At 34.8% G+C, this 18351-nt stretch overlaps 1 protein-coding gene across 2 annotated transcripts in view; it reads right to left on the bottom strand.

Moving 5' to 3' along the window:
• RICTOR (RPTOR independent companion of MTOR complex 2) overlaps window positions 1-18351 on the bottom strand; it is an 86710-nt gene that overhangs the window by 27199 nt on the left and 41160 nt on the right. For both annotated transcript variants that reach the window (XM_074570988.1, XM_074570987.1), the window contains exons 10-22: window positions 17888-17955; window positions 15344-15426; window positions 14759-14846; window positions 13687-13777; window positions 13490-13556; window positions 13301-13381; window positions 11319-11419; window positions 8746-8908; window positions 8240-8341; window positions 5013-5059; window positions 2680-2815; window positions 1898-2097; window positions 714-840 (exon numbers count right to left, since the gene is read on the bottom strand). In XM_074570988.1, the coding sequence (XP_074427089.1) occupies window positions 714-840; window positions 1898-2097; window positions 2680-2815; window positions 5013-5059; window positions 8240-8341; window positions 8746-8908; window positions 11319-11419; window positions 13301-13381; window positions 13490-13556; window positions 13687-13777; window positions 14759-14846; window positions 15344-15426; window positions 17888-17955 (1354 nt within the window). The remainder of the gene's footprint in view (window positions 1-713; window positions 841-1897; window positions 2098-2679; window positions 2816-5012; window positions 5060-8239; window positions 8342-8745; window positions 8909-11318; window positions 11420-13300; window positions 13382-13489; window positions 13557-13686; window positions 13778-14758; window positions 14847-15343; window positions 15427-17887; window positions 17956-18351) is intronic.

The raw sequence follows: 18351 nt of genomic DNA on the forward strand, positions 1-18351 counted from the left end.
CCACTCTAGAATATGTTCTGCCTTGTCCAGGAGACAGAGGAATAGCTATCCCGGAAGTAATGAAAATTCCTTCCTAGTTAGATTTCCACTCATTGTCATTTCCCTGACTTCAGTTCTTCCTTGTCTGTGATGTTACACCTGACTGATTTCTCTTTTCTGAAAATTTCAAGAGTTTCCTCTCCCAAATCTAAGTAAGTCTGTATTTTATTTCCACTCGCCTTCTTTGATTCAGAAGTACAAATCCCGTGCCTATTGCTGAACCACCTCCTCCTTCCAGGAGCTATAGCTTCTACTCATTTCCACCACAGTAACCTCAATCATTATAAAAACAGTATCTACCACTGGAAGGTGAACCTGTTTATTACTGCTAGAAATACACATTTCTGTTTGTGAAACACTGCCTTCACGATTGGTTTAGGAGATCCACTGACCTAGACAACAACGTTACACTTGGTTTATGCATTCAAAGACTTCAACCCCCTTCATACATGAGATAAACTTCTATTTGAATGACTTAATTTCTTGAGCACAAATACAATATATAGCGTGAAGTTAACAGCAAATTCAAAAAGGTACGTGAACAGGAGTTTAATTTCCCTGAATACAAAATAGTCCTTTCTGGATACATAATAGCTTAAAAATAATACACCTTGAATAACAAAATAAATGTTTAGTGGCAAGTAACAATGGAACATAAGTTGAATCAAACTTACATCAGTAGCTGCTGTCAGGATTTTAGAAAGGATGACTCTTGCTAAACCATCCCTGCTGTAATCCAAACTAGAAACAGTCAATTTTAACAAGTGATCCTGGTTCTTCAAAGAGCAGAGATTAAGAAGACTGGGGGATAAAGGGGAGGGAGAAGAAAATATGAATTATTATTTGAACCCAACTCAAACCCATTTATTTATTCAATCAGGAACTCAAACTTAAGTACTTTGAATGAAATGGAGAAACTTCAAACTGTTATAGCTGTTAGAGTCAAATGGGGACCAAATAATGGACTGAACTGCAAAGGGAAAGACCCCAAACCAATGTTTTTTTATAACTGCTCTGTAAAAATTTTGCCAGCATACTTTAATTACTGATTATAAGTACAAAAAAAATCAATGTTCATGAAGCTTTGTGGACAATTCCCTATTGTAAAACATTCTGTGTGTAAAGCTTGTCATAAGTTTAGTCCTATTAACTGTCTAGATTTTATTGTAAACCAAGTTTTCTGAAGCCAGTAAAAAACTTGCATTCTAGTAATCAATGAAAATAACAATTAAAAAAAAACAGAGTACATCAAGACATCTGAATTTTCACCTAGAGTTTACTATATTTAAAATACACTAGTATTAGCCACTAGCCAATTTACTCCCAAAGGAAGGTAAGTTTATTTGTACCTTAAGAGAATTTTGAACTTCACAGCTTCACCCAAATATATTGGACTGAAGTTTATGTACAAAATGCATCATTACATTTCACAGACAGTATGATACCTGCCAGTTTTTGGTGGTTTGTGTATTTGTTTTGTTTTCTTTGGGTTTTATTTTGGTTTTGGGTGTTTTGTTTTTTTTTTTTTTTCATTTTTTTTTCTCCTGTCTTTTCCGTACAGTATCATCCTTCCTGATACTGATTTCAGTCAGATAGGTGTGGACAGAAAAAAGTAAGCTATTTTGTAACACAATCACTCATATCTGTTCAGTAATGACAGACTAAAAGATGCCTTCTTAAAAAAAAAAGATAACAATAAAAACACAGAAAGCCCTCACAACTGGGTATCTTTACTTGGAAGTAACTCAAAACAACTTTGAAGTTTTCAGCTTTACAGACAGTGGCCCTCATGCACAGTTTACCATTTTCATAACTATTACACCCGTAGGCACAATTCACACAGAATAAAAACACTCACCACTGAAACACATTACATTTTTCAAGCATTTTCACTCCATGAGGGTGACAAGAAAGAGTACCAAAAAACAGGAAGTAGTGCTGGCTAAGGGTATTCAGCAACCCATTATTTTGAAGACTACGTTCAGGTTTCATTCCTGATGAAGAGTTGAGCCAATGTACAATATCTTTAACCAATTCCTCCAGGTAACCTTGTCCATCCTAACAAAACAAAGAGTAATAGCATTTACAAGCAACAGAACTGGGTCTCTCTTCTTTACTGAAACCCATAATTTAAGATTTCTTAAAATGTATAAACAGAATACAGATACAAAATAGAAATGCTGGCTGGCAAACACAATTCAGCGTAAAGAGAAAGGTTCAAGGCAACTAAAAGGAGTTTATCTTGGAGACATCTTAGGACCAATTCTGTTCTTTCCAGGAAAAGGATTGTTCAATGACATTTTCCTCCCCTCTGAGGCATAAGGGTGTTTAGCACAAAAGAAGAAAGGAGGTAGACAAAGGAAGGATATACATAGCAAAAATTAAAAAAACCTCCAAACCCTAAGTTGCATTTAATAAATCTGTATTTAATAAAACTTCTACATAAACACAGTTGTCTTCCTCCGTGTCTTATTCAGAAAAGTCAAGATCTTAAGTTATATTTCTTAATTACACTGATCATTTTATATTTAACTCCCAATGTCTACAGAAGTCTCCACTAAAATGAAGGTTTTTCCCTCTAAGGTGTGCATAGCAGCACTACTTATTCTTCCTCCAGTCTTGTAGCCGAAAATTTCTTACCTCTTCTGATTCAAGAAGAAATTCAGTAAATTGACAACCCACCACAGTGAGCTGCTTAGCCTTGGCATAGTCCAGATCCAGGTTGGCATACAGTTTACTGCTAGGCTTGTAAAAATAGAGCAATCTCCTTACAAACCTATGGAAAGTAAAAAAGACCTTGCTATTTACCAGTATGACACGGACAGTCTCACAGTACAAAATGATGCTGGTAGAAGAGATCTGTTACCATTAAATTAGTTTAATGGAAATACATTTTCAAAAGCTATTAAATCTCTATGCTCTTGGAAGTCATGGCTTCCTTGTCATTCTCATGCTTACAATTTATTCTGCTGTAATTTATCCTGTGGTGAGTTTCAAACACTATGCTAGCTAGACTTACAAAGTGCTAAAAAATAAACTATATCATCACTTTTCTTCAGCTATAATAGTAAAAGCTACTATGAAAAACACATTTTTGTGTTCTGCCAGAAGGCCGTATTTATTTAGCAACAGTATCTTCATTCACCTCACTTAAGCATTCCTAAGCATAACACAGTGACTGCAAACACAGACTCTCACTCAGAATTTCTGAAATCATGGTGAGCAATACAGCTTGAGTTTTGCATTGCGGGAATAAATCCTCAGCAAAGAATTTCACTTTGCCAATTCATCATCAAAAAGTAAATAAACATGCGTGCTTTAAAATAACACAGAATGTTCTGTCTGAAGGTAGATATGTGAGGCATAATGGCAAGTTAACTAAAGCTCTGTGCCTTTAGTTAAAAAAAAGTGAGAGCAAGCCACTATCCTCAACTCCAAACACGACCGATTATAAAGGAAATCTGAGGACTGCTTTAAGTTTTGGCGAGTGAAATTTATTTTATTTTGCGTTATTAATAAAAAGTATACTCTATATATATTAAAACACACATTTTTATGTGTGTATGTATGTGTATGCTGAAGTATGTAAATCTGGATGTATAAACACATACATGCGTATACACACATTGCATTAACTGTATCTCTATGAGGTGAGGGAATCTGCATGAAAAGTATCTGGAATTTCACTTTAACAGCTGTAAGACCATTGCAAGAACACTAACAGTAAAAAAATATAAAAATCAACTTATGGAAGGACAAATAAATTTACTTTACACTTCAAAATCAAAGTGGCTGAAAATTTTTTATGATCAGCAGTGAAACTAAAGAGATCTGGGGCTTGATTAGCTATAATTAAACAAGAGCAATAGCATTTTAAAACAATTAAAGCATCTAACTGACAATCCTCCAGAAAGGATCGATGAGCTGTAGAAGTTTTACACTAATTCGATCCTAGACTATCTCAAATTACTCGGAATTAAGTTATTTAGGCACTGAACAGTGCTTGAGTGCAGTGGGTGTGGATGTCACAGCTGGGACTGCAGACATTGCTTTAGAGAAGCAACATTACAAACCACCAGACCTGGAACACAGTCGTTTACCACAAGGTACAGATTGGCAAATAATGTTTAGGGAAGAAAAAAAAAATGTAAAGAAAAAACCAAAGCAAATGCAAAATTAAATCATGGCTATGATTACAATGGGACTACCACTTATGCTGGGAATACTATATAAAAGTAGCCTGATTACTTCTAGTGAAAATTTAAAATGGAGCAGCATGTGTTTTAATTTCAGGTTTTTCCTCAAATCCATGTAGAAGTAGCTTTCTGGGCCTACAAATACAGAACTACACTTCAAAATAATTTAATCAAATCGATTTCTGAAATGCATGTTAAAAGGGACATCCAAAAACTAATTACCAAAGCTATTACCACACAAGCACAAAAGCAATGAAAATGTCTCAATGCTGAACAGACATGAAAGGAACCAGAGCTGAACAGTTTGGGTTTTTTCGTTCCCCCCCCCTGCCCCCCCCCCCAAATCACACACGCTTCCCTTGCCATTAATAGCAACTAGAAATAACTTCCTCTTTGTTTTTGACAAAAGCTGTAACTATATAACTGTACAACTATAGACAAGTTGTCAAGTGATGACATCAAACACTAATGTATGAAATATCACAGAGGTAATATTTTAAGGTTTAAAATGAAATAGGGTGTTTGCAAAGTTGGCATGATTCTTATTAAGGGAATAAATACATGAAGTATCTATGCATAGAAAAGAAACACTAAAGCTTAAAGATCTGTTTACTTAAAGCAAATATTGCAACCTAATTATCTAGATTTTAATTTTTGCTACTTATCTATAGATTAAGCTTTCGAAATGTGACATATCTAAGGAATATTTTATTGCAATATTAAAAACCAGTTTTTCCAAATTCCTTTCTTCAAAGAAAGTCTACATAATTTACATACCTGTGCAATTGTTCATCTTTATAGTTCCTCAGATTTACATTTGGCCACTAGAAAAACAGGAAAAATAGCATTATATGAAGCTTGTACATCAGTCCTTGATCAGTCACTAAAGTTTAATCATTTCTCTTATAGTTATATATACCTAACAATTAGAAGGCTAAGTTTTCTGGCATCTAATGTTACCTATAAAACCCCCTTATTTTATCGAAAAGCCTACACTGCTTCCCTAGGAGACAAAGAAAAAAAAACAAGAACAAACAAACCAAAAAACCCTGAACAGTTCTTGGAGCAAGGACTGGGAAAGTTGATCACACGCTGTGTACAAGGCCACAATTCTAATGTAACCAGCAAACTCTGAAAAGCTAATGAAACATACGCAATTTTGTTCAGTTTCTCCTCTGCAAAAAAAAAAAATTGATATGCATAATAGGGAAATAATTTTTGTTGTTGTTTTCACTATTTATAAGATTTGTTTTAAAAATAATCATTCTGTTATAGTTCACTTAAATGCTGCTTATTAAAATGGTACTTAAACTCCTCTGTTGGTACTTCTAAGATGTTTTAAGAAGGATCACACAAAGTCATAATACTCTCTTCTGGACCTATCCTTTCTTCCTATTAAATGTTCCTCTGTTTTTAGAGCCATTTGTTGTCTCTATGGTTTCAGATTTATTTTTGTTGCTACTAGTAAGTGTCTTCTCAGAAGGGATGGAAAAAAGTGCATCAAACATTCTTCTTTCCTACCCAAGCGATACAGTTTTACATTTCCTATTGGTATACTAGTATTAGGATATACAGTGCAGTAGTTAATGATTAGTAAAACTGACTACACCAGTAACACTGCCAGCCAAAGTATGAAGCTCTACTGTCAATGAGAAAGTCGCAATTCATCCATCTTGACCACTGCCACTTTAGCAGCTTAGACAACAAGCTGAGCAAATAAAAAAGGCAGTAAGGGACGCATGATATCCACGTAGTGAGGTGTTTAGAAAGGCGATGCTCCACAGCCGTAAGGCTGTGAGAAAAAAGGGAGGTGAGTAGTCATGTGAGACAGCAAAGTCCAGCCACTGGAACCTGGATCCTGCTCATTTGCAGACTGAAGATGGACCACTCTGATAACTTCATTCTAGTTTATGCTGGTGTTGTGCAGTTTAACAGGAATGGCACTGGTTCGAATTAAAACGAGGAAACAAAAACTTCTAATTCTGAAAGACAGAAGTCCTTGATTTTGAGACATTAACAACTGTTTGACAGGACACTAGAAAATATAACGTTGGGGATGTCTGAGATAGTAGGGAAATCGACAGTTTGACCTAAATTTCAGGTAAAAACCCCACCACGTTAGTGGTCAACTACATAAAACTTCCACTATCACAGTATGACACAGACTAAGAGTAAGATTCTAAAAAACAGTTTCTTGATAGTATCTTTGATACTAAATCAAAGTAAAAATATCTATGATTATTAATCACAGATATCTAGCAATCCAGTAAATCTAGTAATTGCAGTAAAAAACCCGTAAAAAGTGAAATTTGGTGGAGCAAAACTATGTCATATACACAGGTATATTCAGGTCTTTATGCCAGACAGATTCTTGCTCCCTCAAGTTCATCAGTCCCTGAAAAAAAATGTACAGAAATATTTAGTTTATTTGTTGGTTGTTTTTTTTTTTTAAACTATAACCTTGATTATGCTTATCACCCTTAATCCTTTTTTGTATTTTCACCATCTTTATAATCACGCAGTAGAGAAGACAGAAAACATTACCTGGGGGTAATAACAGAAGGATGGCTTTGATGCAGAGAATGACAGGAGCTATTTTGGTTCAAAGACTATACTGAGTACTCAACTCAGAAAGCTCTCTTGCCCAAAGAAAGCTCTCTTGCCCAAAGAAAGCTCTCTTGCCCAAAGAAAGCTCTCTTGCCCAAAGAAAGCTCTCTTGCCCAAAGAAAGCTCTCTTGCCCAAAGAAAGCTCTCTTGCCCAAAGAAAGCTCTCTTGCCCAAAGAAAGCTCTCTTGCCCAAAGAAAGCTCTCTTGCCCAAAGAAAGCTCTCTTGCCCAAAGAAAGCTCTCTTGCCCAAAGAAAGCTCTCTTGCCCAAAGAAAGCTCTCTTGCCCAAAGAAAGCTCTCTTGCCCAAAGAAAGCTCTCTTGCCCAAAGAAAGCTCTCTTGCCCAAAGAAAGCTCTCTTGCCCAAAGAAAGCTCTCTTGCCCAAAGAAAGCTCTCTTGCCCAAAGAAAGCTCTCTTGCCCAAAGAAAGCTCTCTTGCCCAAAGAAAGCTCTCTTGCCCAAAGAAAGCTCTCTTGCCCAAAGAAAGCTCTCTTGCCCAAAGAAAGCTCTCTTGCCCAAAGAAAGCTCTCTTGCCCAAAGAAAGCTCTCTTGCCCAAAGAAAGCTCTCTTGCCCAAAGAAAGCTCTCTTGCCCAAAGAAAGCTCTCTTGCCCAAAGAAAGCTCTCTTGCCCAAAGAAAGCTCTCTTGCCCAAAGAAAGCTCTCTTGCCCAAAGAAAGCTCTCTTGCCCAAAGAAAGCTCTCTTGCCCAAAGAAAGCTCTCTTGCCCAAAGAAAGCTCTCTTGCCCAAAGAAAGCAAGTTTTCTGCTTAGAAAAGAGGCAGTCTCTTAAAAGCTCTTAAAAATATTTAGGATAATGCCCTCCCTGTTAGAGATCTTTCCTTCATTTCGTAAAAAATTAATTTTGTAATGAACTTGGTGCTACATGAGTATTTGTATTAGTTCAATACATACAATGAGTCTGCATACTGCTGAAGTTTTCCTATGTGGCTCAGTCTAAGCAGCTGAAGTTTGATCTATAACCCACCTCCAGCTTTAACCTTCAGCTCATGTTATATAAAAAAATCTGCTATGAAACTGAACAAGGCAGTATAGTTTGTTTGGACTGAAGTCTAAAGTATGAGCAGCTTTAAAGTCATTACACCTAATTCTGCAAAGTCTATTTCTATACAAATAAAGTCACATAAAATTTAATACATGCTTGTTAAGAAATTTGTGAATTTAACTTTTGCATAAAGTGTACTTTTGCATAAAGTTTAAGGGTTGTATACAAAGACACTATATCAGCACTAATTAAACCCATGAGATCCTAATTTTCTGAAATAAAACAGATTATGGTATTTACTACAGAATTAATATTAGAAAGTCAAAGTTTACATGTGAAATAGAGACTTTTTTTCCAAACAATTTCATAGAAGTAATATCATGCCCTTTTTAAGCTCACTTTCAGTATGGTCCCTATTAGATTCCAATTCCAGTCAAGGTTCTCCTTATGATTGAGAACTTGGCTGTCTCGAAGATTCATTACAAGTGCTTCTTCTGTATCCTGGAATATAGACATGAAAAACTACAGTAAGTTTCCCTGCATCATTTTTTTCCAGTCTTGTCACAAGATACACTTACTGTTTGTGTAACAACCATTAAAAGGGCTATGCTTCGCAGAAATTTGCATTTCTAAGTAAATTGCATGGTTATAGTACTGCATTAAGAATATAATAGTAAGAGATCACAACTGGTCCTAAAAAGGGTTAAAAATTATTGTAATTTCACTTCTCAATTTCTAGAAATGCAATATGGCATCCACAAGTACCTACAAGACAAATTAAATGAAAAAAATACTACAAAGAAATCACATAAATGTCTCTGAATTAGATGAGAGAGTGAAGCTTGGGGGGCAGTCTCCAAAATACAAAGTCAAATTCAGTTTTGAAATATCCGTAATGGTAATACCTTTAAAATAAAGATGTCTTTCTGCACACGGTACTGATCCCTTTTTTGGTGCGTTGAGATTGCTTTCTGAATAATATGATCTAAATGGAGGCTGTAAGGTTTAGGTCCTCTTTTCTTCATTTCATGAAAACGTTTTAAGCAGTTTAGTGCAGCACTTGCTCGTCTAATAGAAAAAAAATACAACCAGTATTTGGCAAGTGTTATCCAACTAAAGAGCGCCACTGCTGTATCTTGAGAAAATAAACATAGCTCAAGAAAGAACTGACCAATAATTCCAAAGCAAATAAAAAGAAAATAATTTTCTTGATATGAGTTTTCATACATCCATATGCCTCAGTCTTGTACTGAAATTATACAGAAAATTATCTTTCAGAATTTCTAGTACTGAAGAATGAGCCTTATTGACATGTTTTCTTCTACTCTGCAGTCACTGGTGTCTATCACAGTTCACAGGAGAGACTGAAAGTTTAAAGTTGATAAAGTATTGTGAGATGTCACAGCAGATCAATGTTCCGCAGTGAAGTTGAGAGCTAAGGGATCTAGCTTCAACTCTGACTAACAAAGTTTCTTGTAAATTCTCTTATTTTTTTTTCCTCAGAGGGTAGCAGGAGTATCAGTAGTACGTTTCCTGCTTTTTATATCTAAACAGTTGAACAACACCATGTAAGAAGTTTTCCAGGAAAAAACAGGAAGTAATAGAAATATCAGCTGATGACAGCAGAAACAGTTAATTACAAAATAGTGGTAGCAGGAAAAAAAACCAACCACCTGCTGAGCAAATAAAATAAGGAAGTCTAAAAATGAGGAGGCAAGTCTACCTTTCTTCCCCATAAACAAAAATTCTCATAGGGTAGGAGTGGGGTTTATTTTTATATTATCTTCAAACAAACAAATACCTTTGAATTTGGTCATTTATCTAAATTACATAAATTTAATCCATAACAGGGTTTACAGTTTTTCAGAGTATGAAACAACGCAGAGTGCTGACCAAAACCAAGATCGCCAAATTAAAAAAATACTACTACTACAAAATAATTTTTTTTCCAACAAAAATGGGAATTTTTACTACTCTGTCAGGTATGTCCACAAATGCCAAAAAGCAAAAAACCTGCAGGTAATCCACAAAAGTATCTGTTCTGCTCTTCATCCTTCCTCTCATCCCACAGCTTTGAGCAAGTGACATATTTTGTGATGTTCAGATATGCCTTTTTTGAAAAATAACTGTGTTTTCACGTATCAAAATATTCTACTGACATATAAGAAACCTTCAAAACTATAAAAAGCAAAAGGGCACTACGTTTCTTGGAAGCACTCTACAAGCTGCATTTATCATTTCACAGTAGCAGCTTGGAAAGGTTCTGTAATTTATCACCGACAATCCCATGAAAGACAAAATAGAATGTTATGATATATTTATCAGAATACTGATCTGACAAGGCAGATCAGGAATGGCAAGAGTAATTAACAAACGCATTTCCTATCATCTACTATTAGAAAAAATCCAACACACTGAATTTAAATGGTCTAAATAGTCTTCTACTAAGAAATGCAAGTAAGAACATTGAGTTACAGAAACATATTTTAAAGACAAGTGAATCTATCAAATTATTTGACTTCTTTCTTTGGGAGGTTTAAATTGTGTGAAGTACCCAGGAGATGGTATTTTATGACAAAGCACTTTAGAGGTTAAATTGCAAGATTAACAGATGTAGAGAGGAATTCCAAAAACTAACTAAACTAAAATAAAAAAGACCATAGGTTTTTAAAATCACAAAATTTGGGTACTTCTAGTTCAAAGAGGAATAAAAGCTCCTACAAACATTTTTTTTTTAATCAGATGCCTAAATATACCTCATTTGATTGGCACCATGACTGCCAAACAGTTCTCTAATACTGCTTAACTACTCAGGAATGCTGCACTAAATTTAAAATTTCTGTTCATACATTCTTATTTTTAAATAGAACTAAAAGGAACTGAAAAAATTATCAGTGCAAACTTCAAATAAAACCACCAGAAAGTTTTAACATTATTGTTACAAAACAACGCAAAAAAACAGCTCCATGCCAGTATTACATTTTTTACTTTTGCTCACACTACTAATGACTCACTGATTTGGCCTACTACTATTTAGCTATAGATAAACAATAACAGAAGAAAAATGTTGGTACAGTTTTTTTAGTTTTGAAAGTTTAATTATATCAAAATGCCAAAAAAGAAGTATGAAACAATGATGATGACCTCTCCAGGTCAAACACACAGAACACATCTCGGAAGTTGCTTGGTCAAACAGTGCCTTAGAGTTCATTCAAGAAAAGTTTTTGTAAAAATCTTGCAATCTATGCAAAAGTGTTCTGAAATCTACTATCTTTCTTTCCAAATTTCAAAATTGTTACTGTAAACACTTTTGGAAACTATTTCCCTAGTAAGCTATATGCATGTGCTTGTTTGCTTTTAAATAAAGACAGACATGGTTCCAGCCATCACAAAACTTGCAATGTAGGTTTTCACTCAACTGTAGGGGGAAAAGGAGATGTAAATATTTTTGCTTTTAAGTGTAACATAGAATTCTTACAGTCTTTTCTCTTTCATGATGTCAAAAGATGCTGCCATATTCATTAGCGTTGGTAAGCAGTGCAGGTGATGGCTGTGAGAATGAGGAAGAATTGTGTTTGCCTAAAAAACAATGAAAGACCTGTTAGAATAACTTAGCGCAACATTTCCAAGCACCTCTTTAGGACCAACATTTGAAGAAGTTACCACTTTTCACAAAACATGAGAACAAAACTACTTTTGCATAATGTCAGAGCAGTAATTACACATACCATTTTGAATATTTGATCTGTCTAATCAATCTCAAATGCAACTGAAGTAACTTAAGACAAATTTAGATTTCAGAGCCTTCTAATCTAATTGTTTGCTTTAGTGTTTTTTTTGAGAGAGCATGCAAAAACATGCAAAGCATCAGCTATCCTTATGTCATGTGTATAGAAGTACTAAAATAAATCTAAAATCAGAAATGCCATTCAAGCTGATGATTTCTATTAAAAACTTTGTGCACAAAATAATCTGATTAATTAACATAACTTCTTAAGTTACTAGACATTTAATTGCTTTCATTTTGGGACACAGGTAGTTCTGCAAATATTTTTTGCAGAAAAATGCAGATAAATAATGAAGATAAAGAAATTACTTCGATCTCTTAAAACTAAATAAGAGTATAAATATCTGTTCAGTACTTTGATAAACAGTCATCTCTGACTAACGAATCACCTCTTCAGAAAACCAAAAAATACCTATGCTTTGCAGCATCCTCAATTGTCAGTAACAGTCATTCCCATTCAGAAGTATTCCGGAAAACAGAAAAATACCATATGTTATCACAGATTTCCCTTTTTAAACTACATGTATGACTGAATACTCGAGAAATTACACGAATTATTTAAAAAAAATCCCTGAAGAGACCAAAGAACAGATTTGTTGTGGTTGTGACCCATGCTGATGAGCTGAGATGTGTAAATCACTGTAGTAACGAGCAATCTTATATCTGAAGATTGTGCTGTTGCTTTCTGGAGCATTCAGCACCACTGAAATGAGTCGATAGTCTGAAGATGCAGCCTATGTCTGATAACTCATATTCAAATTTTTGTAAGACAAAGTTGTATTTTGCAATCTTACCATCTCTTATAAAATAGTTTATTTGGAAAAAAGATTAATAACGACCAAAAGAAAACTGATCAGAAAGTGCTCTGCTGCATGTGCTATTCTTGTCACCAAGAGAGGATGTGAAAAATTAAATAACTGTTTTGCACGAAAGGTGAATCGTATCACTTCACATATGACTAGCTCCTTGGAAGGCTGAAAGGTAGCACTGGAGTGAATATGAAAACTCTATGAATATGAAATATGAAAAATCATCTCCATACCAAAATAATTCAGGTTAAGAGAGAGAGGCTACTGTAAAAGATATGTTAGGTAGAGGGATGCAAAATGAAGCATGGTCCCTTCAGCTTCTCTGTAGCAGGGGCTACCCACAGCAGTGCTGAAAAGAGCACTCCACCAAGTTGGAGCTGCCTGGGGGAATAATACCAAGTGCTGCAGTCACATCAAGCTGAACACAAAAAAAAAGTTTCATCTAACCTGGCCTGTGAGGCAGAAAGCTAAACACACTGCCAGAGGGCTACCATCATTCTACGAAAAGCAAAAGTCAGCGATGGTCCCTTCCCAAACACAGTAACTGATAGGTGAGTTTTCAGGACTCCAGCTTAAAAATACAACTGGCTACTGAGGCAAGGAAATGTACTGGTGAGAGTCTGAGCTGAGGATTATCCTTGGAGCAGAACCCCTAGAGCTTTCAATACTTTCCAAACGGTCTTCCTATTGATTCATACTGTTCTTAATATAGGAAGTACCAAAAAGATGTAATATACATTAACCCATTGTTCTGACAAAAAGTAGATGTTCCAAGTTTGTAACATAAATTCAAAGCCATAATAGAAAATATCTATTTACAGTTAGTTACTAATATTACTTATCCTCAGCAACACTTTTACTTACCATGTGCAAAAGTTCTCCTAAAAGGATAGTTGCTCTAACAGATACATGGTCATCACTACTTGTGATCACTTCAACCAGACCCTTCAAAAAGTTAAAAAATTATTACAACATTTAATGTAAAAATTCTTATTTTAATGTTTATAGTAAAAAGGTAGCAAGCATCTATTCTAACTTAAAGCCACTAGTTACCTCCAGAAGTCCATTGGTAATAAAAGCTGAAAGCACTAAAGCCAAATAATTATCCATCAGATCAGGCCTACGGAGCAAAAAAGAATTTAGAAAGAGTTTAGAAAGTTCACTTCTTATTGTGTCTGCAGGAAAACAACAAATATCTTGTCAACAACACCGTAAAACAAAAACAAAGGTTTAGTTCATAACATGCTCACCTTGACCTGGCTCGATGGGGTAATATAGTTTTAGCTTCAGCAGCTACAAAGCCATCAGAAAGTCTCCAGCAGTCCTGAAACCGGCTTGGATCTAGAACAAGAAAATATGAACAATGATAATTAAACACTGGATTTCATAGTGTTGTTTTAATGGTTGTTAGTAGACAAATAATAGTTCTTGCCAATCTGTTATTTCAGTTTTTAAATTATAGAATACTTTGTCAGAAGAGATCTTTAACAAGCCACCTAATCCACACTCCTGAACACCGCAAGACTAACTCTAAAGCTAGGCCAAAGATTTTATCCAAGTATCGACCAAAATAATGACATTTCCAATTCGTAAACACATTGTTCCATGGAAAATATCATAATACCTAAAATTTAAAAATGTACATCCATATGTTGCAAAGTAGCAAGTTTGCAACAAAGAATGATTTATTTACTTATATCTGCAGAACAAGGATTAAGCTTTTATAATTAACTGCATGACAAAATGTTTACAACCAGAGTTTGGAGAAGAGAATTGCTGGAACATTGAACTTGCTCTAACTTGCTCTTTTTGGGGTCATACTTTTACTCTGTGAGACAAAGCGGAGGCTACTCTTTGGTTTACAACTAAAGACAAACTCCGCTAAATGTAGAGACATGAAAAAGCATACACTTGCCCTAGGAAAAGTTAAAGCCTGCTAAAGTTTAGTGCAGATAGTTAGCAGATACACAATATGTAGAAAATACTCCTTTTAGTACCTCTTCTGTAGCGTTCACTAGCACTTCTACATTAGTAATGCTTATACTTCAAAGAAGTCTAATTTGTAGTAAAGTGTTTACACAGTCTTTCTTACAGCATTTCTGTGAATGCTCCATTATGCTCCACTGCTGATCTTTTATCAAACTCACACCACTTAACAGTTGATAAAGAACTTTATCCAGGACTTCAGAGCACACAATGAATTCAGTAATGAGACAGTTAATATTGATGTAACTTACAATAGAGAGGAGACAGTGAAGGGTTCAAATTTGTGGAAGAGCTTAGTAGACAGAATTCTTGTGTGAACTGGTTCTGAATACTTACCTACACTGAGAAGTGCCTCAATAAATTCTTCTGCAATAACAGGGAGAGGAAGACGAAATATATCATAGAGCACTTCAAGCAGACCTCGCTAGCAAAAAAGAACAAAAAAAAAAAGAATTTTATAGATTCACAAAAATTGTCTTTTGCTCACTATTAATACTGAAGTTGAGATTTCTAGAGAGTGCTAAAAACCGGTGAATTTGTTTCAGTGTTTCTTTTCCTGATAACATGCTTATTTGCATAAACTGAAATAATATGGAGAAGAAAAGAAGGGAATGGCTTGCTAACTTTAGAACTGTACCTCATTGTCACTATGAAACCCACAAAAGCTCAGGCTACTTGGATTACAGATTTTTAAAATAGGTACTGCTGCCACCATCAACTGCTTGGTTTAATAGGTAATTGGGAAGAAACATTTTTATTTATCTCTGATTCAACTCTTATTGTTATGCTTTAAACTCGTAACTGCATCTTACTGTGAACTTGCTTTGACTTGTAAATCACTAAATTGTTAAAATGTTAAGAATATGTTAAAGTAAATATCCAATATTATTCTTACATCAGTACTAAATATTTACCACCTACCCGTATTTCCATATTTGGTATACAGAGTACCCCAATAAGAGACTGAATCCCAGAATTTCCAGGTTTGCACAGGCTGATAATACCTAGAAAACATTAAATACGTAATAATATTCCCTCACCAAGCAAAAAAAGCATTAGACATTGTTTGATTTGATTTCCAGTTTGAGTACAAGGGCAGATGACAAAAAATACCCATCATAAACATTTTCACCTTTAATATGTCATCTTTTATATATATTTTATCTTTTATGACATTTTATAGTGTCACCTAATTCCCAATCAATAATATTTAACAAAACTTTCTAATGGCAAATCTGATTCCTCATTAAAAAGTATAGCTACTTTTGCTCTTTCTACTGTGAAAAGTATTTTCAAATTACCTGCAAAAACAACATTTACATGCAAGAACTGGCAAAAAGAAAAAACAAAATTCTCAATAAAGAATGAATCTTAAACCTGAAAGATTTGCATCATCTTGGCAGAACTGCGATAGATTTCACCATCAAAAGCTGTAACTTAACCTAACAAATTATTTGGTTCCTTTTAATATCAGCTGAATTCTAAACAACAAGTTTAAACATACTTGGAATAACATTCTCTGTACACTGTTTTAAACCATCTTTTCCCAAATAACCAGTGCTCAATCTCCAGAAGTTTCAATACAGTCTATTTGATTTCGCATAAGATCTCAAGAGCCTTTGATCCTTTTACACTGTATTTTTATTCATTTAGTTTAATATTTCAACATTAATAGGGAAATCTTCAAATTGGTTCTAAATGTTACCAAATACCTCCTAAAGCTTACACTCATTTTCAGCCCCAACTTATAATCAGTCTTTTCATTAAAAATGTAGCTGCAAACCTTGCTCATTTCCTTGACCACTTCTCTTCGTACTTCACAGAATAAAGTAAAACTAACAGAAATAGGCTATCCAGAAAACAAACAAGAAAAAGAATACAAGTTCGTACACCTTTTTGTCTAACATATCATAAATAAACCCAATTCATTATTCTTTAAAAATTAATAGAACATGAAAAATATCACCTACTCATCTATTTATTTTCACTAATACAAGTTAATGACATGTGCTTTATATGAACTTGAAGAAAGTCCTCAATTACAAAACTTCCATGTCACAAAAACTTACAACACATACATGTGGCCACAGACACACTAAGGGCATTTAAGTAAGTTCCACACTGCACCTCAGTGACCTTTTCGAAGAGCATATAGTGACCGCATCCTAACTGCAATGCGGGAATAGATCTGGGTGCATGCAGTCATTGCTGCATGCCTCAATTTTATATCTAAGGACACAACTACACATGAGGATAAAGGACATAATAACCATCAGCTCTGAAGAATAACCCAGACTGCAGAATAAGGAGAGCAGAATGGTAGAACACAACAGATAGTACAGACAGGCAAAAAACCCAACCAAAAAGCCAAAAAAAATACCAAGAACACCCTCAAGCCTCGTTTAGCTACATATCCTTTGGGAAAACTGACAGCGTAAGGACGTTTTTGTATGAAAAACATTTAAAATACCTCCAACATAACAAGCAATATAAAAAAGGGTGAACGTGTAACTGTGAAAGTGCCACGGCAAGTAACATATTCCAAGACAGTTGTTTCTCCAGTCACTTCAACTTTCAGGCACATACTAGTAGTTCTAAGTGTCTGAGTAAGGAAAGATGCAGCAATACTCTTATCAGAAATTGCTTCCTAGAAGTTTCAAAGTTCTCACAAACTTTCCATGCTTCCTCCCCAAATAAGTGGGAATACCTGAGAAACTTCTGAAGGATACCTGTGATCATTTTCAGAACTTTAAAAAATAAAGCAAATAGTCTTACAAAGAAAAAGGCCTTCTATACAGTCTGAATCTTTCCTGATTACAGCCTGTAAAAATCCTACTCAAAACGTTGCTAAATAGTCGTATCAACTGATTTAGTCTATTTGAAAGACACCATCTTCACTAAAAGAATAAGCAGTCCCCAAGGCAGTATCTTCATGTTAGATACTGTAACATTGCAGCAAAAGGATCTGCAAAAAATGCAAAAACCCTGTTATATCGATTTGGAAATGTCTTCTACATGAAAAATCCCAAACCATGTCCATGTGCAATTTCTCTTCAGCTACGGCACCTGGTAAAAGCAGGTGCTAATGAAACTATTCTGTTGGTATCTCTTCACAAAGACGAAAAGATTTCTTATTCACAGTGGTAGAACCATCTCAAAGGCAAATTCAACATCCTCTCACTTATCAAATGTCAAGAAATACCACAAGGTACAACTTACAAGGTATTCTCTATGGGGCGGGGAAAAAAAGCTGTGTCTTATCAGTAGAGTTGTCGAAGAAAACTATGTATGTGTTCTCCAATTTTACAATATTAAAACACACCATAGTAGCATTGTAGGAAGGTATTGATAGAAATTAAGACACAAATAAGACAAATTCTGTGTTTAAACAAACCACTCTCTTACACTAGAAAGTAAAAGTCCCCTTCCAATCATCCAGCCTCAAACAAACAAAAAAAGTCTTACCTGCCCATGATCGAAATGCTGCCACTATTCCCATTTTACTAGCTAGGAAGCGTGCTTCTCTGTCCTCCCTGTCATTAGAACAACAAATGTCACAATACAGTTAATTACTATAAAACAAACAGTGTTACTAACATAGCAAGTAAAGAGTAGTATAACTGAGATTTTAGATGGCGGAGAAAATCCAGAGTAAGCAAAATCTTTCACACATGCATGTATGTGTGTATATGTATTTGTGCAATGTGTATACACACACCACAAAGATTAGAGTTTTTAAGTATTGTTACTTTTTTCAGGGGAATTTCCATGGTAACATCACAATGTAAACACCTATATGTGGTCAGATGAATCCCTCTGCATCTCCACTAACAGTGAGTCTACTGCAGGGACCTAAAGATTTGGACCTTATTCAGTTACCCAGACCTAAACATCTAATGCCATTTGATAATTAAAAAAAAAAAATGAAT

The sequence above is a fragment of the Larus michahellis genome, chromosome Z (genome assembly GCF_964199755.1).
Source record: "Larus michahellis chromosome Z, bLarMic1.1, whole genome shotgun sequence".
In the NCBI taxonomy this organism is placed as follows: Eukaryota; Metazoa; Chordata; class Aves; order Charadriiformes; family Laridae; genus Larus; species Larus michahellis.